Genomic DNA, 17,265 nt, shown 5'->3' with positions numbered 1-17,265 from the left:
TCCTCTAAAAAAATCCAATGCGCAGGCTGGAAGGTGTAAAGACCTTTCCCGGATCTTCGCTCGCGAAGACTGGCCATTATTTATAAACCACTATTTTTATTACAGACTGATCAAAGACACAGGCTGCACACAGTGTGCAAGGTACAATATTTTATGTACTTATACAAATGTACATATATGGTACAATATATTGTATTGTACACAATCTAATACAAGAGATCAATACTTTTTGTCCTTTGTAAAATTACACCATAAATGATGAAAAGGGAAAAGGGAACAGCCTCAGGAATTCATTGAGATCCCCTGATATGTTAGGACTCATCCAGTAAAGTGATGAATAGTGAGGTGCTTAGCACCAGGATTAAGTTCTCAGCTCTTACTTAAATGCATTATAAACTCACAGTATTAATTCACAAATCATGATTACCAGCCTATGAATATCTCCCTAATTTCTGTGTCTGATACTTTAAAAATAGTGGGGCTTTTTTTTTTTTTTAATCCTGTCTTCCTTTCCCTGAAATATTTTGGGTGCTTATACAAGGATCAAAGGATGAGTATAGGATGAGTAAATCACCTGCAGAAGAAATAAGAAATCTATACATTCTATCCTTCATAAAATAAATCAAGTTGTTCAATTAATAAATAGAGGCTAATGAGGGTGAAGTATGAATGACTTATGCTTGCTGGTTTTGATAGTTGTCAGTATCTACCTTTTACCTTCCTTCTGTATCTCCTGAATACAGATGTAACATTTCACAAAAGTGTCACTTTGCTATAAAAACTTGGTTTCTTCTACGGTGTTCCTGCATTTGGGAACAAATCTTGCGTCTCACCTTAAGATAAGGAAATTGTAGTGGATCCAAAGACGACACTGTCAGACAGGACCAGTGATGCTATTTCTCTCCCAATCCTCATAGTTGAGGTACAGCATTGCTGTGGTTTGGTGTCACACTAGGAGGGGTTGCTGGGTTTAATGGGCTTCTTTCCCCTGGCCAAGGAAATTTATGTACTCTCAGTAATGAAATGGACAATAGAAAATGATTTACTTGCTATAAGTACAGATGTGACCAAGCTTGTTCCCCTTTTGAAAGGTGGGATTGAGATTCAGAGTCATCTTGGCAAAGTGGAGAAAGATCAATGTTGCAGTTTAATAATGATGAGAAGCAAGCCAAACCTTAGGAAGTCATAACCATTGTCACAGGTTATGGAGAATGATGGAGCAGGCAATAGTTCTGTGCTAAAGATTGCGATAATTTTGTGAAAACACACTTCAGGAAAACTGCTCCAATCAGAATACAAAATAATGATCTGAGGAAGAGAAAATAAAAATTTTGAAGGAAGACAGAAAGAAAAAAAGATTGATTTGTCCCCAGGAACAAACTAAGAAGAAATAGGTAAAAGTATTCCAGCCAAAACAAAATGAAAAAATAAAGATAAAATCAGTCTTTTCTGTCCTCTGAGGACAGGGCTGGTGTAAGGGGGATAAGCTGCCTTTCCACCTTTAAGGATATTTAAACACTGGAGCTGACTGTTTATATTGTAGAATTTTTATCACTATCTGTTTTATGAACATATTAAATAATAATCTGATGGAGAATAGTGCAGGATATGAGCCTTGTATGAGGGGAAGGACAAATAATTGAATTAGGCCTTCACTCTTAAACTGAACTGTCTCACAGACTTCTTTCCCAAATTCACTTACTTTCTGTAATGTCAGACTCTGCCATCAGACTTTTGACTTTTTCGGACTTTTGTGATATGGGAAAAATTAAAAACAGTAAATATATTCTAGATTTATGTTTGTGTATCAAAGACTTAGGTCTAGACTCATATTAAATGATCATTGTTTATTTTGTACAAATTTAGATTCAGGAATCCTAACTTCTACTTTCCAGTAAAGTGTGTTAGATCTTATTCTGCTCCTAATTGCTCTTGATCTGTTAAAGAAAAATAATAATGTGCATCTGTTTTACTCTTAGGGATGTTTTAATGGAAGAATATGTTTTAATGGGAGAATGATTAAGAGTTTTCCATTGTTCTTAACAGAATATGTGTATCGCAATTAACAACACAGATGATGATGAAAACAAAAGAATTTAATTGCTTTGGCAAATGGTACAAACAAGTGTAGACTGGAACAGTGGTGTTAAGTCAGAGTGCATTTTCTTTTAGATTTGCTTGTGACTGTATTTATCATCAAGGACTTGGATGCATCTTCTCCTTTACAATAAAATGAGTGCAATAGTTCACTAACAAAAGGTTGGCTTGGAGAAGACATTTCTTTCACAGCAGAACATTCCCTTCTCTTTTTAAATGACAGGTATTTAAAATAGGATGTGAACACAGCACTGAAGTGACTATTTGTCATTTATACTGAATGTATTTACGGAATTCCTATGAAAGGTGAGCAGTTTGTTTCCAATTTTTATCTGACAACCAATTGTACCAGAGACATCCATAATCATCAGTGTCAGGACCTTCTAACCTGAAGATCCTGGCTAAAACAACTGATTTTGTTTTCCATATCTAAAATCCCTTGGAGTTTCACAGGGAAAAATATCAGTTTGAGTTAAACCCACAGTGACGTGACATTTGGCTCCTAAATGGGACTTTACAGATCAGGCATCCATCATCTTTGGGTGATAATCTTACAAATGTAACTTGACAATGCAAATGGGGACATACAGCTATGTACATATTTAACCCACTAATTTAGGACACTTTCCCCAATAAATAGGTATACATTTGATCAATCATTTAAAATCAGAGAAATTTAGAAGATGCAGTGATCTAAACCCTTATAATCATTAGTCCTCCCTGTACTCATAAAACCCGTGTCAGTACATACCAAAAACTTTCTCACTACTTAAAAAAAATTAATTTAATTGATCAATGTGGTGGTCATGATTTTTTTCCTGAAGAATCTTTGTTTGTATTAAAAAATACAAGTGTAAGTGGGAACATTTATCAATCTGAATACACAGTTTTGAAAAGTTATCAGACATATCAGCCACCTGGTATTTCAATAAATGTATCTCCTGTTTCATTCAGACATAACCCCACTAAGATAATTAATAAATAATTCACTTTTTGTCAGCTTGCTTAACTTTCCCTTAAGCAATGCATGTGCTGCAATATTTTTCTTAACATATGATATTGTGAATTGAGGTACTTGCAGTATGAAAGTGTTATGCAGTTTAGAGCAAAGGTATAATGAATAAGGAAAGAAAAGTTAAATGTTTCCAGGTAAACCAATCAGCAACCTACATGTTCCCTATGCTGCACATTAAACATCAGTAAAGGAAGTTGTGAAATATTTTTTTATGTTTTCATTCATTTTACAGTGTAATAAAAATAATATTTTTATTTGAAACCCATTAATTTCGAGAAAGAGAAAATCAGTCCAAAATGACTACAGGTAATGAGGTATGCTAAAGATGTGCTTCACAGAAAATAACTGAAAATAGTGCATGGTTACCAAAATATGCACTGAAACACTGTTTCTGAATATACAAATAAACTGCTATTTACACACCTACCCCTTTGGAGTTAAATGAAGAAATAATTCCAATAAATGGAGAACTGTAGAGCTTTATGTCCCATATTTAATATTATTAAATCAGGTGCATTGCACTGATAGGTGTGATATTGTTGCACTGGGAATGTCATGTGTTACATGACTCTTTTCTTATTCACCTTGATTTTTATCTGTGGGATCCCATGCAGATGGAACCCCATAAACCAGGCAGTGTGCAATAACCTACAAACTGTGGAGCTGCTATCTGTCAACACAACCCAAATACCAATTTTGTCTGTGCTTTACCTTATCCTTCTTCTGTTTCTCATCTTGGTATATTTTCCAGTGCTCCCCATCATTGCTGTAGGCAAGCTTGTAGGACCCCACAAACTGGACATGACCGAAATCTTTAGCTCCCTGGGTAATGATCCCAGTGATTTTTGTAGGGACGAGCAGGTCAACCTGAATGGAACAGATATAAACAAAACAGAGGAGAATGTCATTAGAACAGCTTCTGTTTGCAGCTTGACCTCACACCACACCAAAGAAAAATGGTGCAGCTCTCACCATGGCTCTCCCACAGAAAGTAATTTTCTTCCTCCAAGCTCTAAGTCAACCAAAACAGCAATCACCACTGGGAATGATCTGTAGCTAAAAAGTGTTCCCACATGTTCCCAGTAATCAGATTCCCCAAATGCCTTTCCATTTCCTTCACAGCCCCAGAACCCATGCTTTACTAAATTTTTTAAAATATTTACTATCATGCTTCTTTTCCTGCTGAAATTTTTTCTTTCTTTATGCCTTTCTTTCTTTTTCTATCTCTAGACCTCAAACTTTCTCATTCCTTAATTTTCCTTTTTTTTTTTTTTGAGTTGTTTAAGTTGTTTATTTTGTAATCTTAGCACAAGAATTTTAAAAATGCAAGACAGAAATCTTAAACCCTAATAAATCTGAGTTTTCAAGTGGCTTTCACATGGGTAAGCCCATCTATGATTGGTTTTTTTGAACAAGAACTCAACACTGAATATAACAGATTTGAGCCAGATGCCTTGGATTAAAATGATCAAGAAAGAGAATATAATAACAGAATTAAATTCACTATTAATGTATTTTCAGAGGAAGAATGAAGAGTTGAATTCCCTATGAAAATTGACATTTTCTTGAAATGGGAGGGTATAACTGAGGTTTCCTTCCATGTCCCCCAGCAATGTGCAAGCAATAAAAAAAAGAAAAAAAAAATGTAGATTTATTTCAAACAATAAATGGCTGTGAAGCATCTGGCATTTTTAATACTGTCCATTAAATCTGGCAAGAGAGACTAACAGTAAAAATATTACAGTTAAATGAGAGGAGGGTTGAACTCCTTGAGAAGATGATTAATATGTTTTTACAGAAAAAAAATGTTAAAAAGAGAATGTGAAGAAGTTAAGAATCTTTGGCCTATCCAAATGCTGAAGATCCAGTGTTGGATTTTCTGAAAGCAGCCTGGTCTGGTAGAAGGTGTCTCTGCCCGTGACAGGAGGTGGAATGGGATGAGCTTTAAGGTCCCTCCAACCCAATCAATTCTGTGATTCTATGACTCTATAAAGAAGAAAACACAGAAAAGTGTAAGAGTGCATTTATAAGAACAGAAGAGGAAAAAATGACTCTTTGGAGCAACCAGACAAGGAAGCCTGGAGATTCCAACATTTGAGCAAAGAGTAGAAAATAATGAGTAGTAAATCCTTTTAAGAACAGAAGTAACTTAAAAATATTCAATACTGAGATACCACAACCTTAACCAGAAAATGTCAGTGTTCATGGATGTCTCAAGAATTTTGGTTTTACCAGAATGAACTAATTTATTGCCCTCTGTTAGCAGCAATATTGCTCAGGGGAGCACTCCAGGATATGAGGAAGTATTCATGGGAGGCAAAATTTTTTCTGTGTTCTCTATGTTCAATGGAGAGAGAAAGAGAAGAACCCAATCAATGACCCCTCAGAGCAGGAGTCAGTTTTGGATGCTTTCATGGATGGCCTGATGGGACTTTTTTCCTTCTATAAGGAGTCCAGGAGTGCTTGCTTCCACAGCCTAAATGTGTCTCTGGGAAATTAACACTGCTAATTAGAATAGGTCTTTCATGAATTAATAAACATGAGGTTTCCAGACCTTTCTCCCAAATATTTTGAGTCTAAATGAATAGTCTGTTTTTCAAAAAAAAAAAAACAAAACAACAAAACAACCCCAGCCTGATCTGGTAAGGAATCACTAATTGGTCAACACTTTCAGGCAGCTTTTGAACTAAACATTTCAGAATCAACTTCAGATTTTCTTTGTAAATAATTTAGACGTTAGCATTTTACAAGTGTAGCCTCTTTTTAGCAGAGAATGCTTCTTGTACTAAAAGTCAATGTCTCTCCTGTTAACTTGAAAAAATGCCTCCACAAAACCAGTTGTTTATTTTAAAATGCTGAAAGTAAGCTGCAAGGATTTCACAAATATTTAACATGGCCATGAGACTTGGAGTACTTCTCATTGAAATTCAAAACAGGGAGAAAAAAAATTCTCATTAAGAGTCAGGGGATTCCAAAGGTAAAATCACAACAAATCTTTATTATCACATAGATCCAGTGTTAATAAAAATGTCCTACTAACGATTGTTTTGTGCTTATAGGACATATCCAGTGGCCTTGTACTCTTGTTCAGAAAAATTATATGGGAAGCTGGAAGGTAATTTGGTATATGTTCAGTCTTTTTCAAAAAGACTTATACAGGACTATGCAGAATATGTCTGTGTGTATATTATACTAAAAAAATGAGAAAAAATAAAGTAGTAATGAATAGACACGCTCTGTTCCAGGTCTTGACCATACAGACAACATGTTACTGAAGGTGGAGGAACAGAATAAAGAATATAGCACCACCTTCTCTTTCTCATATTTTAGCACCTTATTTACTTATTTATTCATAAGCTGATGTAAAGCTTTCAGGCCACAAGATCATTATTAACTCAGCAGTAAAGAAATATAGCTTTTGCTCTCTTGCTTTATTACCTTCTACAAATGGTTAACACGCTTTCTTTTCATTCTACGCATTGAAACCACTTTAGAGCAGAAAGGTGAGAAGAATTTACACCATTTGTAGGCAAAACATCTGCATTAAATTAGCTTAAAAGAAAGTCATAACTTCCCATCAGGACACAGAGCACATTTATTCAGTTAGTGCAGATTGCAAGTAACAGGCAATCAACCAAATTACCAGGGAGAGAAGCTGAATTAACACACAACCACTATGTACCCTTCAAAGCTGAATGTGATTAGGATTAGAATGTGACTCTGGGTTTTTCAATGCAGCAGAATTTAGAACAAGGTAGGGGCAATTAGTCTGCAACTGGTGGGATCATTAGCTGGTTACAAGAACCATGGTTTACAGTTAATGTACATTTCTACAAGCAGCTGATCAAAAAGCAGTTTAACATCTTGTGTCTGAAAGAACCCTCTTGGGCTATAACTATTCTCTTTTTCCATCTTGTTTCAGATGTTACAGATTATTCCGTGTGATTTGGAGGAAAATTAATTTAAAGAATGTACAAAGACAAATCCACCTGAGTATGAAACATTTTTAACAAACCACACCCTGGATGTACAGTATGTACTCTGTGTCTGTGCAGTTAGATGTGTAGTGATGAGTACCTGCACTGGAAATAGGTCTTCTGGATCAGGCGGAACAATGCCTCTGTTACCCAGAGAAGCTGTGGCTGCTGCATCCCTGGCCTGGAAGTATCCAAGGCCGAATTGGATGGGGCTTGGAGAAGCCTGGGATAGTGGAAGGTGTCCCTGCTCATGGCAGGAGGTGGGACTGGATGGGCTTTTTAAGGTCCCTTTCCACCCAAAACATCTTGCGATTCAACAGTCACATGCAAGCCTTGCCTAGTCCAGAGCTAATCAATAATCAATCATAACTCTCAGAACTTTGAGTACAAACAGTAACCTAACACTGCCAAGTCCGCCACTAAACCATGGCCCTAAGCACCACAGCTACACACCTTTTAAATCCCTCCAGGATAGTGACTCCAATACCTCCTCCAGTACTTTACCACCCTTTCAGTGAAGAATTTTTCCCTGATCCAACATGACCCTCCCCTGACACAGCTTGAGGGTGTTTCCTTTGGTCCTGTTCCCTGGGAGCAGAGCCAGCTCCCACCTCCCCCCACCCCCCAGCTCCACCCTCCTGTCAGGGAGTTGTGGAGAGCGAGAAGGTCCTCTCTGAGTCTGCTTTTCTCCAGATTGAGCCCCCCCAACTCCCTCAGCTGCTTGTCATAAGACTTGTGCTCCAGAAGAGCACATGAATAATAAGCCATGTGTGGACAGGACCCAGAAGAGGAAATGGGCTTCTTTCAAGAGGTCATGTGTGGAAGGTGAAGGACCAGGCAGCTCACACAGTCTCTCCTGGAAACAGAGATCTGTGCTGCAATTCTGGCTTAGGAGAAGACAAGCCTCAAGAAGGCACAAATGGCAGAAATCTCCATGACCTCACAAATTAATAGGGGGTTTGGATCAGGTCATAGAATCCCAGGAGGCTGGGTTGGAAGGGACCCTAAAGTTCATCCCTTTCCAACACCCTGCCATGGGCAGGGACACCTTCCACTAGACCAGGTTGCTCCAAGGCTCGCCCAATGTAGCCTTGGACACTTGCAGGGCAGCCACAGCAGAAGAAAGGACCATAAGGATTCAGGGAGCACCAGACTCTATTTCACAGTGAAGATAATGATGAAATGGCTCACTCCACCTTCAGCTGTTCATCTCCTAATTTTAGGATTAGTCTTAAAATTTCAGTCCTCTCCTCATACAGATAATTATGTTTCTGCTCCCAGTATAGCTAATTCTATGCTCAGCTTGTCTTATAATTTTAGAGGTGCCATTTTCTTCACCATGTTTTCTTTTATTTTACCTTTTTGATTTTGTAGATTTTTTTTTTAATCACTTGTCAGATAACACTGGTGAATTCTGGGTAACTCTACTCGGCCAATAGAAAACACCAGGATAAAAAAAAAAAAAAACAAAACACCAAACAAAAAAACCCCAAAAACTGCTCCAACACAAGGTGGGGAACTGTTGCTTGCTTAAGGCTCTTAGCCTTAAGAAATTGAAAAAAAAGAAGGCTCTCCTGGCCTTCAGCTGCTAATTCACCAAGGTCCCAGATCACGAGGATCACATATGCTGGTCTTGCAATGAGGTCTGAGATATTTTGGGATGCTGAAGATAATGGCAGGCAGTTATGGATAGGCACCTGAATCTCACCAAGAGGGTCCAATGTTCATTCATGGCTAGGCTTCGTGAACGAAGATTTGAGAAGGGCTCTACCCACGCTTTCTGCAAGTGCACAGGTAAATAACCTGTGCTGAACGGGTTTTTCACTGTTTGTTTAAGACCTCGTGATTCCCTTGATTTTTCCAGGGTAAACTGGCACACTCGAGGTTGCCACCTGCATCCAAGCCTAAGAAAAGCAGGGGCAGAATGCAGTGTCTGCATCATAAAGTCCAGAAATGCAACTCTCCTTATCTTATTGCCTTATATGGAGATACTTTACATTCTCCTCCATGCCCAGATTCTGGAAATACAGGAAAATCAGTGATGGCACAGTAATGCTTCCTGCAGATGTGCAACATATGTATGTTTCTAACAATGTTTCAGCAGCATTTCTTGTTTGCAAACTGTGAAACTCAGCATTTCAAGCTGTTTTCCAAATGCTCATATTAAAACAAAAACAACAAAAGACAAAGCCAACCCAAACTATTATATGGCTAATTTAATCTAAAAACTTTGAAGGAAAAAACCTCCAAGCAACTATATGCTCCTTGTAGAGAAATCTAATTTTCTTCTCAACTTCTTATGCAGGAGAGGCTTTTTTAGTATAATCACCTAAATATACACTACTGGAGTAAATATTTATTAATACAACCTGAAAAAATTACAAGAAGAAATTAAGTTATGTGCCAAAAGGAATTGCTCTGGAAGAAGCCATAATAATTTGGTAGAAAGAAGCATTTTGTTCAATATTCTGCTATACAGGATTTTAATGCTTTCTAGGTAAAATAACATAAAAATAAAATAAAATTTATATGCATTTAATTGGGCCTGTATTAGCTGGCATATGTTTGAAATTAAACTTCTCATGAACTCAGGTAGGGATGGGTTGTTTTCAGACAAAATAAGACTCGAGTGTCATTCTTTTTATTCTTTAAAAAGTGGGATTTGTTTTGCTGGCTGTTTTTCATTTAAGCTTAGACCTTCAGTGTGATTTTAACACTGTGTCTCTATATTCTTAATGTTTCTTATCCTTTAGGGTAAGATAATAAATATTGCTCCTATTTTCTTATTACTCTTAATTGCTTTTCCCTTCGAATGACTTTATGGCTGCAGTAACTGCACTAAAGAAACAGGTTAAAAGAATATCATGTACCATCAGCTGCCTCCAATTGAATTTAGAAGTGATAAATTGGAGGGTGAAGCCTGTTTGAAATCTTCATGGACCATAAAAAATATCTCTTAGGCCAATATGCTGAAAATTTTGGAGTGAAACACACAACCAAGCTGACAACTCACTTGATTTCCACAAGCAACTTCTTAAGTAGCAGCTACTTCTTTAAGACTGCAGATTGTGTGAATCCTTCATTAATTTATTTACATACTTGTCTCTGTTATATAGATATTACGGGAAAAGGAAGGAAAAACCCCAGTTAAGTTGCTATAGGATTTTGTCATCGTTTTAGTAAAAATTCGGACAAATCAGATGTATATGATTAACCATGCAGTCATTTTTAAAGCAGTATCTGCTTCTTTCAGAGTAATTTTTGATTACCACATTTTACTAAGCCCTGAAAAATCATATTTCATTGATATTTCAATGAAAAAAGAAAAAGCAAAAAGCAAATTTTAGCCTTAAGGTCTGAATTTTCAAAAAATCCTAAGAGAATTGTTGCACATTTCCTATGTGAACTGAAGGCAGCTGAGGTTCTGAGGTTTTATCAGCACCCTGGTAAATCCTGCCTGCAGCTCACACAAGTTAATACTGTTTCCATACTCTTCCTGCAAACCAGAGTAACTCCTGTGGGTCTTGGTACCTCTCACAGCTTATCAGGAAGTACCAACATTCCCAAGGGAAATGGTAGTACCAGGCATATTCAAGTCTGAAGAAAATTCAGAATTTTAAAACTACAGCATCAGTGATGATTAATTCTACAACCTTCCCTCCTAACACTGAATATTTCACATCTGTGCACAGGAGTATTTTCACGGTAAATGTGATTAGAGGATTTTTGTAGAGATGTCATAGTTGAGTACTGTACTGGTTACCAAAAGTCAAGGAACCACTAATAAAACAGCATCAGTCTCTCTGTCTGCTATAGAATATTCAAAGCTTATCAGTCCTTGAGAATGCTAGGGGATTTAAAAATTTAATTTTTAAAATTTAAAAACTTAAATTACCAGCAGTGATTAAGCAGGTCTAGATATCTGGTGGAGCTAAAAGAAGCCTTTGAGCTGCATTAGTTAACTCCAAGATTTGACAAAATCTGAAACAATGTTCTGTATTAGGTCAATCAACTTTCTTGTGGGAAAGCCAAGGAAAAAACAATATATAGCCATTAAAATAAAGCAGAGAAAAAAAAAAACAAAACTGTTAATAGGATCATGAGTAGTTCATGACACAACATGCTGATGGTGTTCTGCTACTTTTCTGTCAAACACTACTACTAGCAGTGCAGTGTGATTCACTGATAGCAGTACCTAGTTATGGATAGAAATAGAACAGGAGATGGGAAAAATAATTAATTTAAATTCAGTTCTTTACATAACAGTAAAAAAATAAAAGGAAAAATTGCAAAAAATTACCTTTAAAATAAAAAAAATGCATAAAACTGGATGATAGCAAGAAGTAGCTTTCAGGAGTGTAATTTCTTGAAGACCTAATTTAAAGTAGTTCTTGCTGTGCTGACAATAATAGTGAGCAGTTTTGATCAAATGTGTTGGCTATGAGTAAAGGTAAAAATAAAACACAGAAAAGAACAATTATCATAGTTAAAAAAAAAACCAACCTATTTGCTTTTGTGTTTTTCTTTCCTCTAATATATGAGTAAGGAATATGCTGAGATGCTAGATGGTCATGCTCTACTCTCTTCAGACATAGAGAAGAGCAAGATAATTCTGTTATCTCTCCTTATTTTACTAAAATATATCTCAAGTGGATGAGGAAATTTATGGGTGCTGTGTGTTCTGTCCCAGTGCAGATTCCTTAATTTTCTGTTAAAGACCATTGCAGGGAACCTTGGGCGCTGGACTGGGTAAAACAGCAGCAAAATACTGGCTAAAATAGAGAGAAGAAACTTTGGAATATAAGCATGGAAAATGGGGTTTTATTTAACCATAAATTTCAGAATGACATTTAATAGCCAGAAATGTGAAGAGTAAGTTAACATTTTTTACCAGTGCTTCAAAAACTAGCCAGGAGAAATATAGGTATCTCTGGTTTCATTCGTCTTGGGTTTTGGCAGGTCATGGGTTTTAAACTGAAATCAAAGGCTGGTGATGCAATGTGTAGGAAAACAAAAATCCTTCCCTATAAATGAAATACTGCAAATTCTGCTCGGTCTTCAGTAGGGAAGATGATTTTTTTTTTTTAAAAAGCCTCTTTTTATTGGAGGGCTGGTAAAGATCTTTGTAAAAATGTTGGGATATAAATGGGCTCACCTACACATGAGCAGTTCATTTTGGTTTTTAAAATGAAAAATAATGCTGGCAATATGGAAGTTCATTATTTACCTTTTTTTTTTTTTTTTTTTTCCCCTCAGGCAATTAATAACATTGCAAATATTTTCTGCAGCACATAAAAATGTCCCAATAATCTATGAGTATCTGGGCTATAGATCAACGAGTAAACTGGAGATAGGCTTGCACACAAGATACTGTAAAGTGACTCATAATTAATATAACTACTGAACTGTTGAAATACTAACAAAAACCTGCCTGTAAGCAAGGTTAAATCTGCCTAGAAGATAAGAGGCGTTAGGGCTGAAAGTTCCTCCTTGGGTGTAAAAGCTCTGACTGTATAACTCTTACTTTCACAGGAAATGCAGCCAAGACAGCATCATTCAGCCATTCTTTTTAGGAATGCTTTGCCCATCTGTCAGCAGGGATTATTATGCATAACCTGTTTCATACACCTATGCTGTTGTAGCAGTAAGTTAAAAGTGTCAAAATTGTGATACTAGACTTTGGAAACAACAGCAAGCTGCTTTGTTTAATTTTTTTTTCATTGGTGTGTTCCCCTCTGAATTGTTAGGACAAGCTCTTGTTTCCAGTGATACACTGTTAATAACAAGCAGAAATGCACAAAATGAGTGCACTGCGGTGTTGAAATTGGCTTGGTTTTTTTTAGCTAGAGAAGTATTTTTCCAAGTTTAAAGAAGAAATCAGGTTTCTTTTCCTTTTTAGGCTAAATGGCTAGGCACTTCTGAGGCAATAATCTCATAATGCACTTGCTTGAATACAATTAAAAGGTCTATTAATCTTCATTCTGTGGGACATAAGAAAGATTATCTGTTATGAGTCAAAAGGACACCCTGGAGCTCCTATTATAGAGCTTCATAAAGAGACCTCTGGTCAAAACAAGAGTAGGCTACTGGCAGGACAGATCCCACCCTGGGACTCAGCTCCACTTTTAATCTGACACAGGTATATTTCCCTGGCTTTCAAAATACCCTGTAAGGGCTTATTGGCTCTACACCAACTGTGGAGCATGTGGACAGCACAAGGTATGACTGATTTAAGGAATTAATTCTCTGCTAAAACTGTTGACCAGGCCTGGAGTTAAATGGGAAAATATTTTCCTGTTTCCCAGAGTTAAAGAGAAAATAAAGAAGTCACTATATACTGTAATAACTAACTAAATAAATAAACAAATAAACAAATAAATTCTCATAAGAAAAACAAAAAACAAGCAGCTAAACAAGCAAAAGCACCAACTCCCTCCAAAACAAAACAAACAAGCAAGCAAGCAAGCAAGCAAGCAAAAAAACCACCACCTAAAAAATCCAAACCAAACAAAAAAACTCAACAAGCTGAGAGGTGAAAGATGAAGAAGTTTTTTTTCAAAGAGCTGATCAGCACTTTGGCCATTAGGTCTGACTGGCCCATGTGCACTTTCTGTTCCAGGTATATGAAAAAAAGAAGGGCCATGAGAATGGACTTCCAAATATTCCAGACAAAAATAACAACTGAATAACTTTTAATACCGCTTTTTAATATAAATTCCATTCTAGAGCTTGCATGATAGAAGTTCCTCAAAAACTGACTGACTGGGACTTATCACAGGAATTCTCAACAAGCAACTTGGATTACATTAACATCCAAAAGTTTAACCAAAAATTTTTAACTAGAACCCACTGATGTACTAAGAGTTAATTCAAACTGCACTATATTGAATTAAATATTAAATAAAGCTGATCTATGGCCAGAACTTTAGTATTCAGAAGCAATAAAAAAATGATTTGTTTCTGAAATGTGAATGTCAGCTTTCACAAAATTAAATAATTGACCATTTCAATAGTGGAATGCATTTCTACTGAAGTTCAAAATTATCTGTAAAGTTGTTCCATTTTCAGAAGGACAGGTATAAAAGTGATAATATGAACTCCAAAGTATTTTGAATTTAGTGGCAAAACCTAATATACTGCATTTTCATTTAGAAAGTTTTTCATTTCTTTTCAAACAAATGAGGAGAGACGGTTAAAAGATTTTTCGTTTTTTATAAAAATGACAGCTTTTCCATCCTTTGTACTATTGAATAAATAATCAAAGGGGTGTTGATGCTACAGTGCAAAGGCAACCAGGTAAATCAATGGAGAAAAGTAATTTCCTAAGCTTATCTAGACTGTTCAAAGCCTGAAAAAGAAAATGACACAGAAGACTAAAGGTTTGTGGACATGGAGCATGGTGTTTGAAGTTATGTCTATTCTGGAATTAAGTATCTCTGCTTATGCCTCAGTAGGCCATTTTCATTAGGAAAAGAACTGATTGACTGTGAATGTTCCCTGTAATATTCCCTCGATATTACTTTAAAAACAATTTTTCTTTTGGTTTGTAAAATTAAAAAACTCATTTTGCACTCTAACCCATGACAAAACATTAAAAGGAACACACATAAGAAGTTCACACAAAGAACACTGGTCTAACCACTTTCAGGGTTATAGAAAAAAAAGAGATTGTGTTTTTTACAACTTAAATACAACTGGAGTAGATTCCTACATGTAAAGCATCTAAAAGCTCTTCTCGAATACACAGAATGGACTCAATGGCTGTTAATGGTCATATTTTGAGATGACACTTGAAAGTTTCTGTTGTAGATATGTTAAAAGTATGAAACAATATTACCACCATTTCCAGTAAAAATAACTATATGTATGTTCCAATCATCACTGCTGCTTTCTACATTTAACATAATAAAGATTTGGGTAACAGCAAACTACAGGCCATTTTCTCACTGAGCACATTAGTAAAACTCATTTATTTTTCAATATATGAAGAGTGCCAAAGATTCCCCAGGACTACTATGGCTAAAACTAATTGCAACAACTAACATTTTTGAAAAGGAAGAATACAACAGGGTTGGTTTTTTTTGAAACAAAGACAGCAAAAGAGAAATGGCTGCAAAGGCATAAACAACCCTCTCAAAAACATAACTGTGTCCTAAAAATAAACAAGGCTGGATCCCAAAGAAACTAATATCTGAAGCAGAGTATTTGCAAATTCTATATTTGCACATACCCACACAACCTCTACTGACATCTGGTATACCTCACAAAGAACTGTACACTCTAGAGAGAGTGAGGTCTGCTCTTCTGTAAAACAGCAGAAAAATAGATGATAAATTATTAACAAAGTTGAAATCTTAAAAGTTTTGAACACCAACACACAGAGAAGTCTGTGAAATCACAGTTTTAAGAAATCTGAAAAGAACATATTTTCAGCTCTGGGTAAAGTGTGTTCCTTGTAGATCCATCAGATATTTCTTGCCTTTTTTTTTGTTTTTCTCTTGTGTTCTTAGGGTTACCTTCTCATAGATTAATGTTTTAATGGTTCCTGCAGACTTTGTTCTCCCAGGTGGGTATAAATCTAATTTACTAAAACTCAGTGTTTACCATCAAGGAATCTGCACCATTGTGAAAAGCAAATATTTCAGTCAATCAAAATTTCAGTTAAAAAAAAAAATTCAGAAAATTTTTCAGTCAACTTTCAGGCATGGGGGAGATGTTATGACACATCCACTTTCATCTGTGTGAAGCTTAAAATTTTATTTTAGGTGTATAAATCATAGAAATAAACTTGAGTATCTACCAATTGCATCTACAAGCAAAAAGTCCAAACAAAAATATGTCTTAATGTAAATTAACTTCTAATAGAAAGCAAAAAACTACATTCTCTGGTAGATGGAAATAAAAGAACTTTGTTTTTTGTTTGTTTGTTTGTTTGTTTTGTGGCAGCAGACTGTCTTCTAAGGAGCGTTTTTCATCAAAAATTCAAGTAAAAAGTTATATTTTCTCCACTGCCTTTAAGTAAGTGTTTTGCACTCATGCATTGCAGCTCCTGGAGTGGACTATTCCCTAAGTATTTGCTCTGTAGGCAGCAGAAAATACACCTCTATTACTATAACACAAATCAGCAGTAATTTGTGACTTGAAGCAGATTATTGTGCTTATATCAGATGGCTCAATGAAAGAACATAATTTTAAAATTTGCTACAGCATCCAGTACTGAAAATGTTTGTTTCTCTCATAGAAAGCTGTATTTTAAAAAGCACAGGCATTAATAGAAAATTCATATATTTTGAGCAACAGCTTCTTTAATATTTTTCCTCAGTGACTGATTCCCAGCAAGTCTTTGCAGAAATGTCTTGCCGCCTGCCTTGCCTTTACCCATTTGCCAAGGCTGCACCCACAGGGAATATAACTGCTATGTTTTCCCCAAATGTCATGTTAAACTAACCAGCTTTAAGGGCTTTGTGGAACTGAGTAAGGATATTCTGCTCGAAGCAAGCACTGCACCGTGTTTCAGCTGGGATTAAACAGCATCTTCATTGTAGGCACAAAACACACACAAAAAGGGACTAGTTAACCTCCTGCACATGTACTAATGGAGTTACCCCCATAGGATTCAGCAAAAACCCTGGCTACAGGTGCACAGGTACAGGCATTAGAGATCCTGAGTTCACAAGAAGTGAACTTGACCTTCTTGTATCATGGGCCATGGGTCTCATTCCAAAATACAGATCATCCTCCAAGACTATTGAGTTGTGTATTTCGCTTGTTTTAAGCTGCAAAGCCACTCACGAGGTAGACAAAGCTTTTTCCTACAGATACTCTTGATTTTAACAGCAGGGAAGGTTTAGATTGGATATAAGGAAAAATTTCTTACTTGAAAGGGTTGCCCAGGGCAGTGATGGAGTTCCCATCCCTGGAGGGATTTAAAAGCTGTGTAGATGTCACACCTGAGGACATGGGTCAGTGGGGGCCTTGACAGTGCTGGGGGAATTGTTGGACTCTGAGCTCTTTTCTGACTTGGAGGATTCCATGACTCTATATACACTTAAGGTTTACCCAAATTTAGAAGTAAGTGGGGACTTTCCATGCTAAATGGTCCATATTCTGAACAAGAGGAACAGGGAAGACTGGCAAAATAGAGAAAGTATCTACTACAAAAAGCATTGTTTTTCT

At 36.3% G+C, this 17,265-nt stretch overlaps 1 protein-coding gene across 2 annotated transcripts in view; it reads right to left on the bottom strand.

The window, feature by feature from the left end:
• The window catches only part of EDIL3 (EGF like repeats and discoidin domains 3), a 221,630-nt gene that overhangs the window by 9,475 nt on the left and 194,890 nt on the right, over positions 1 to 17,265 (bottom strand). For both annotated transcript variants that reach the window (XM_050329114.1, XM_050329115.1), the window contains one exon: positions 3,824 to 3,979. In XM_050329114.1, coding sequence (XP_050185071.1) covers positions 3,824 to 3,979 — 156 coding nt within the window. The remainder of the gene's footprint in view (positions 1 to 3,823; positions 3,980 to 17,265) is intronic.

Source organism: Myiozetetes cayanensis, unplaced genomic scaffold (assembly GCF_022539395.1).
Source record: "Myiozetetes cayanensis isolate MyiCay16 unplaced genomic scaffold, myiCay2020 scf4, whole genome shotgun sequence".
Lineage (NCBI taxonomy): Eukaryota > Metazoa > Chordata > Aves > Passeriformes > Tyrannidae > Myiozetetes > Myiozetetes cayanensis.
The sequence above is the reverse complement of the archived record's forward strand: the minus strand, read 5'-3'. Positions and strand labels throughout refer to the sequence as shown.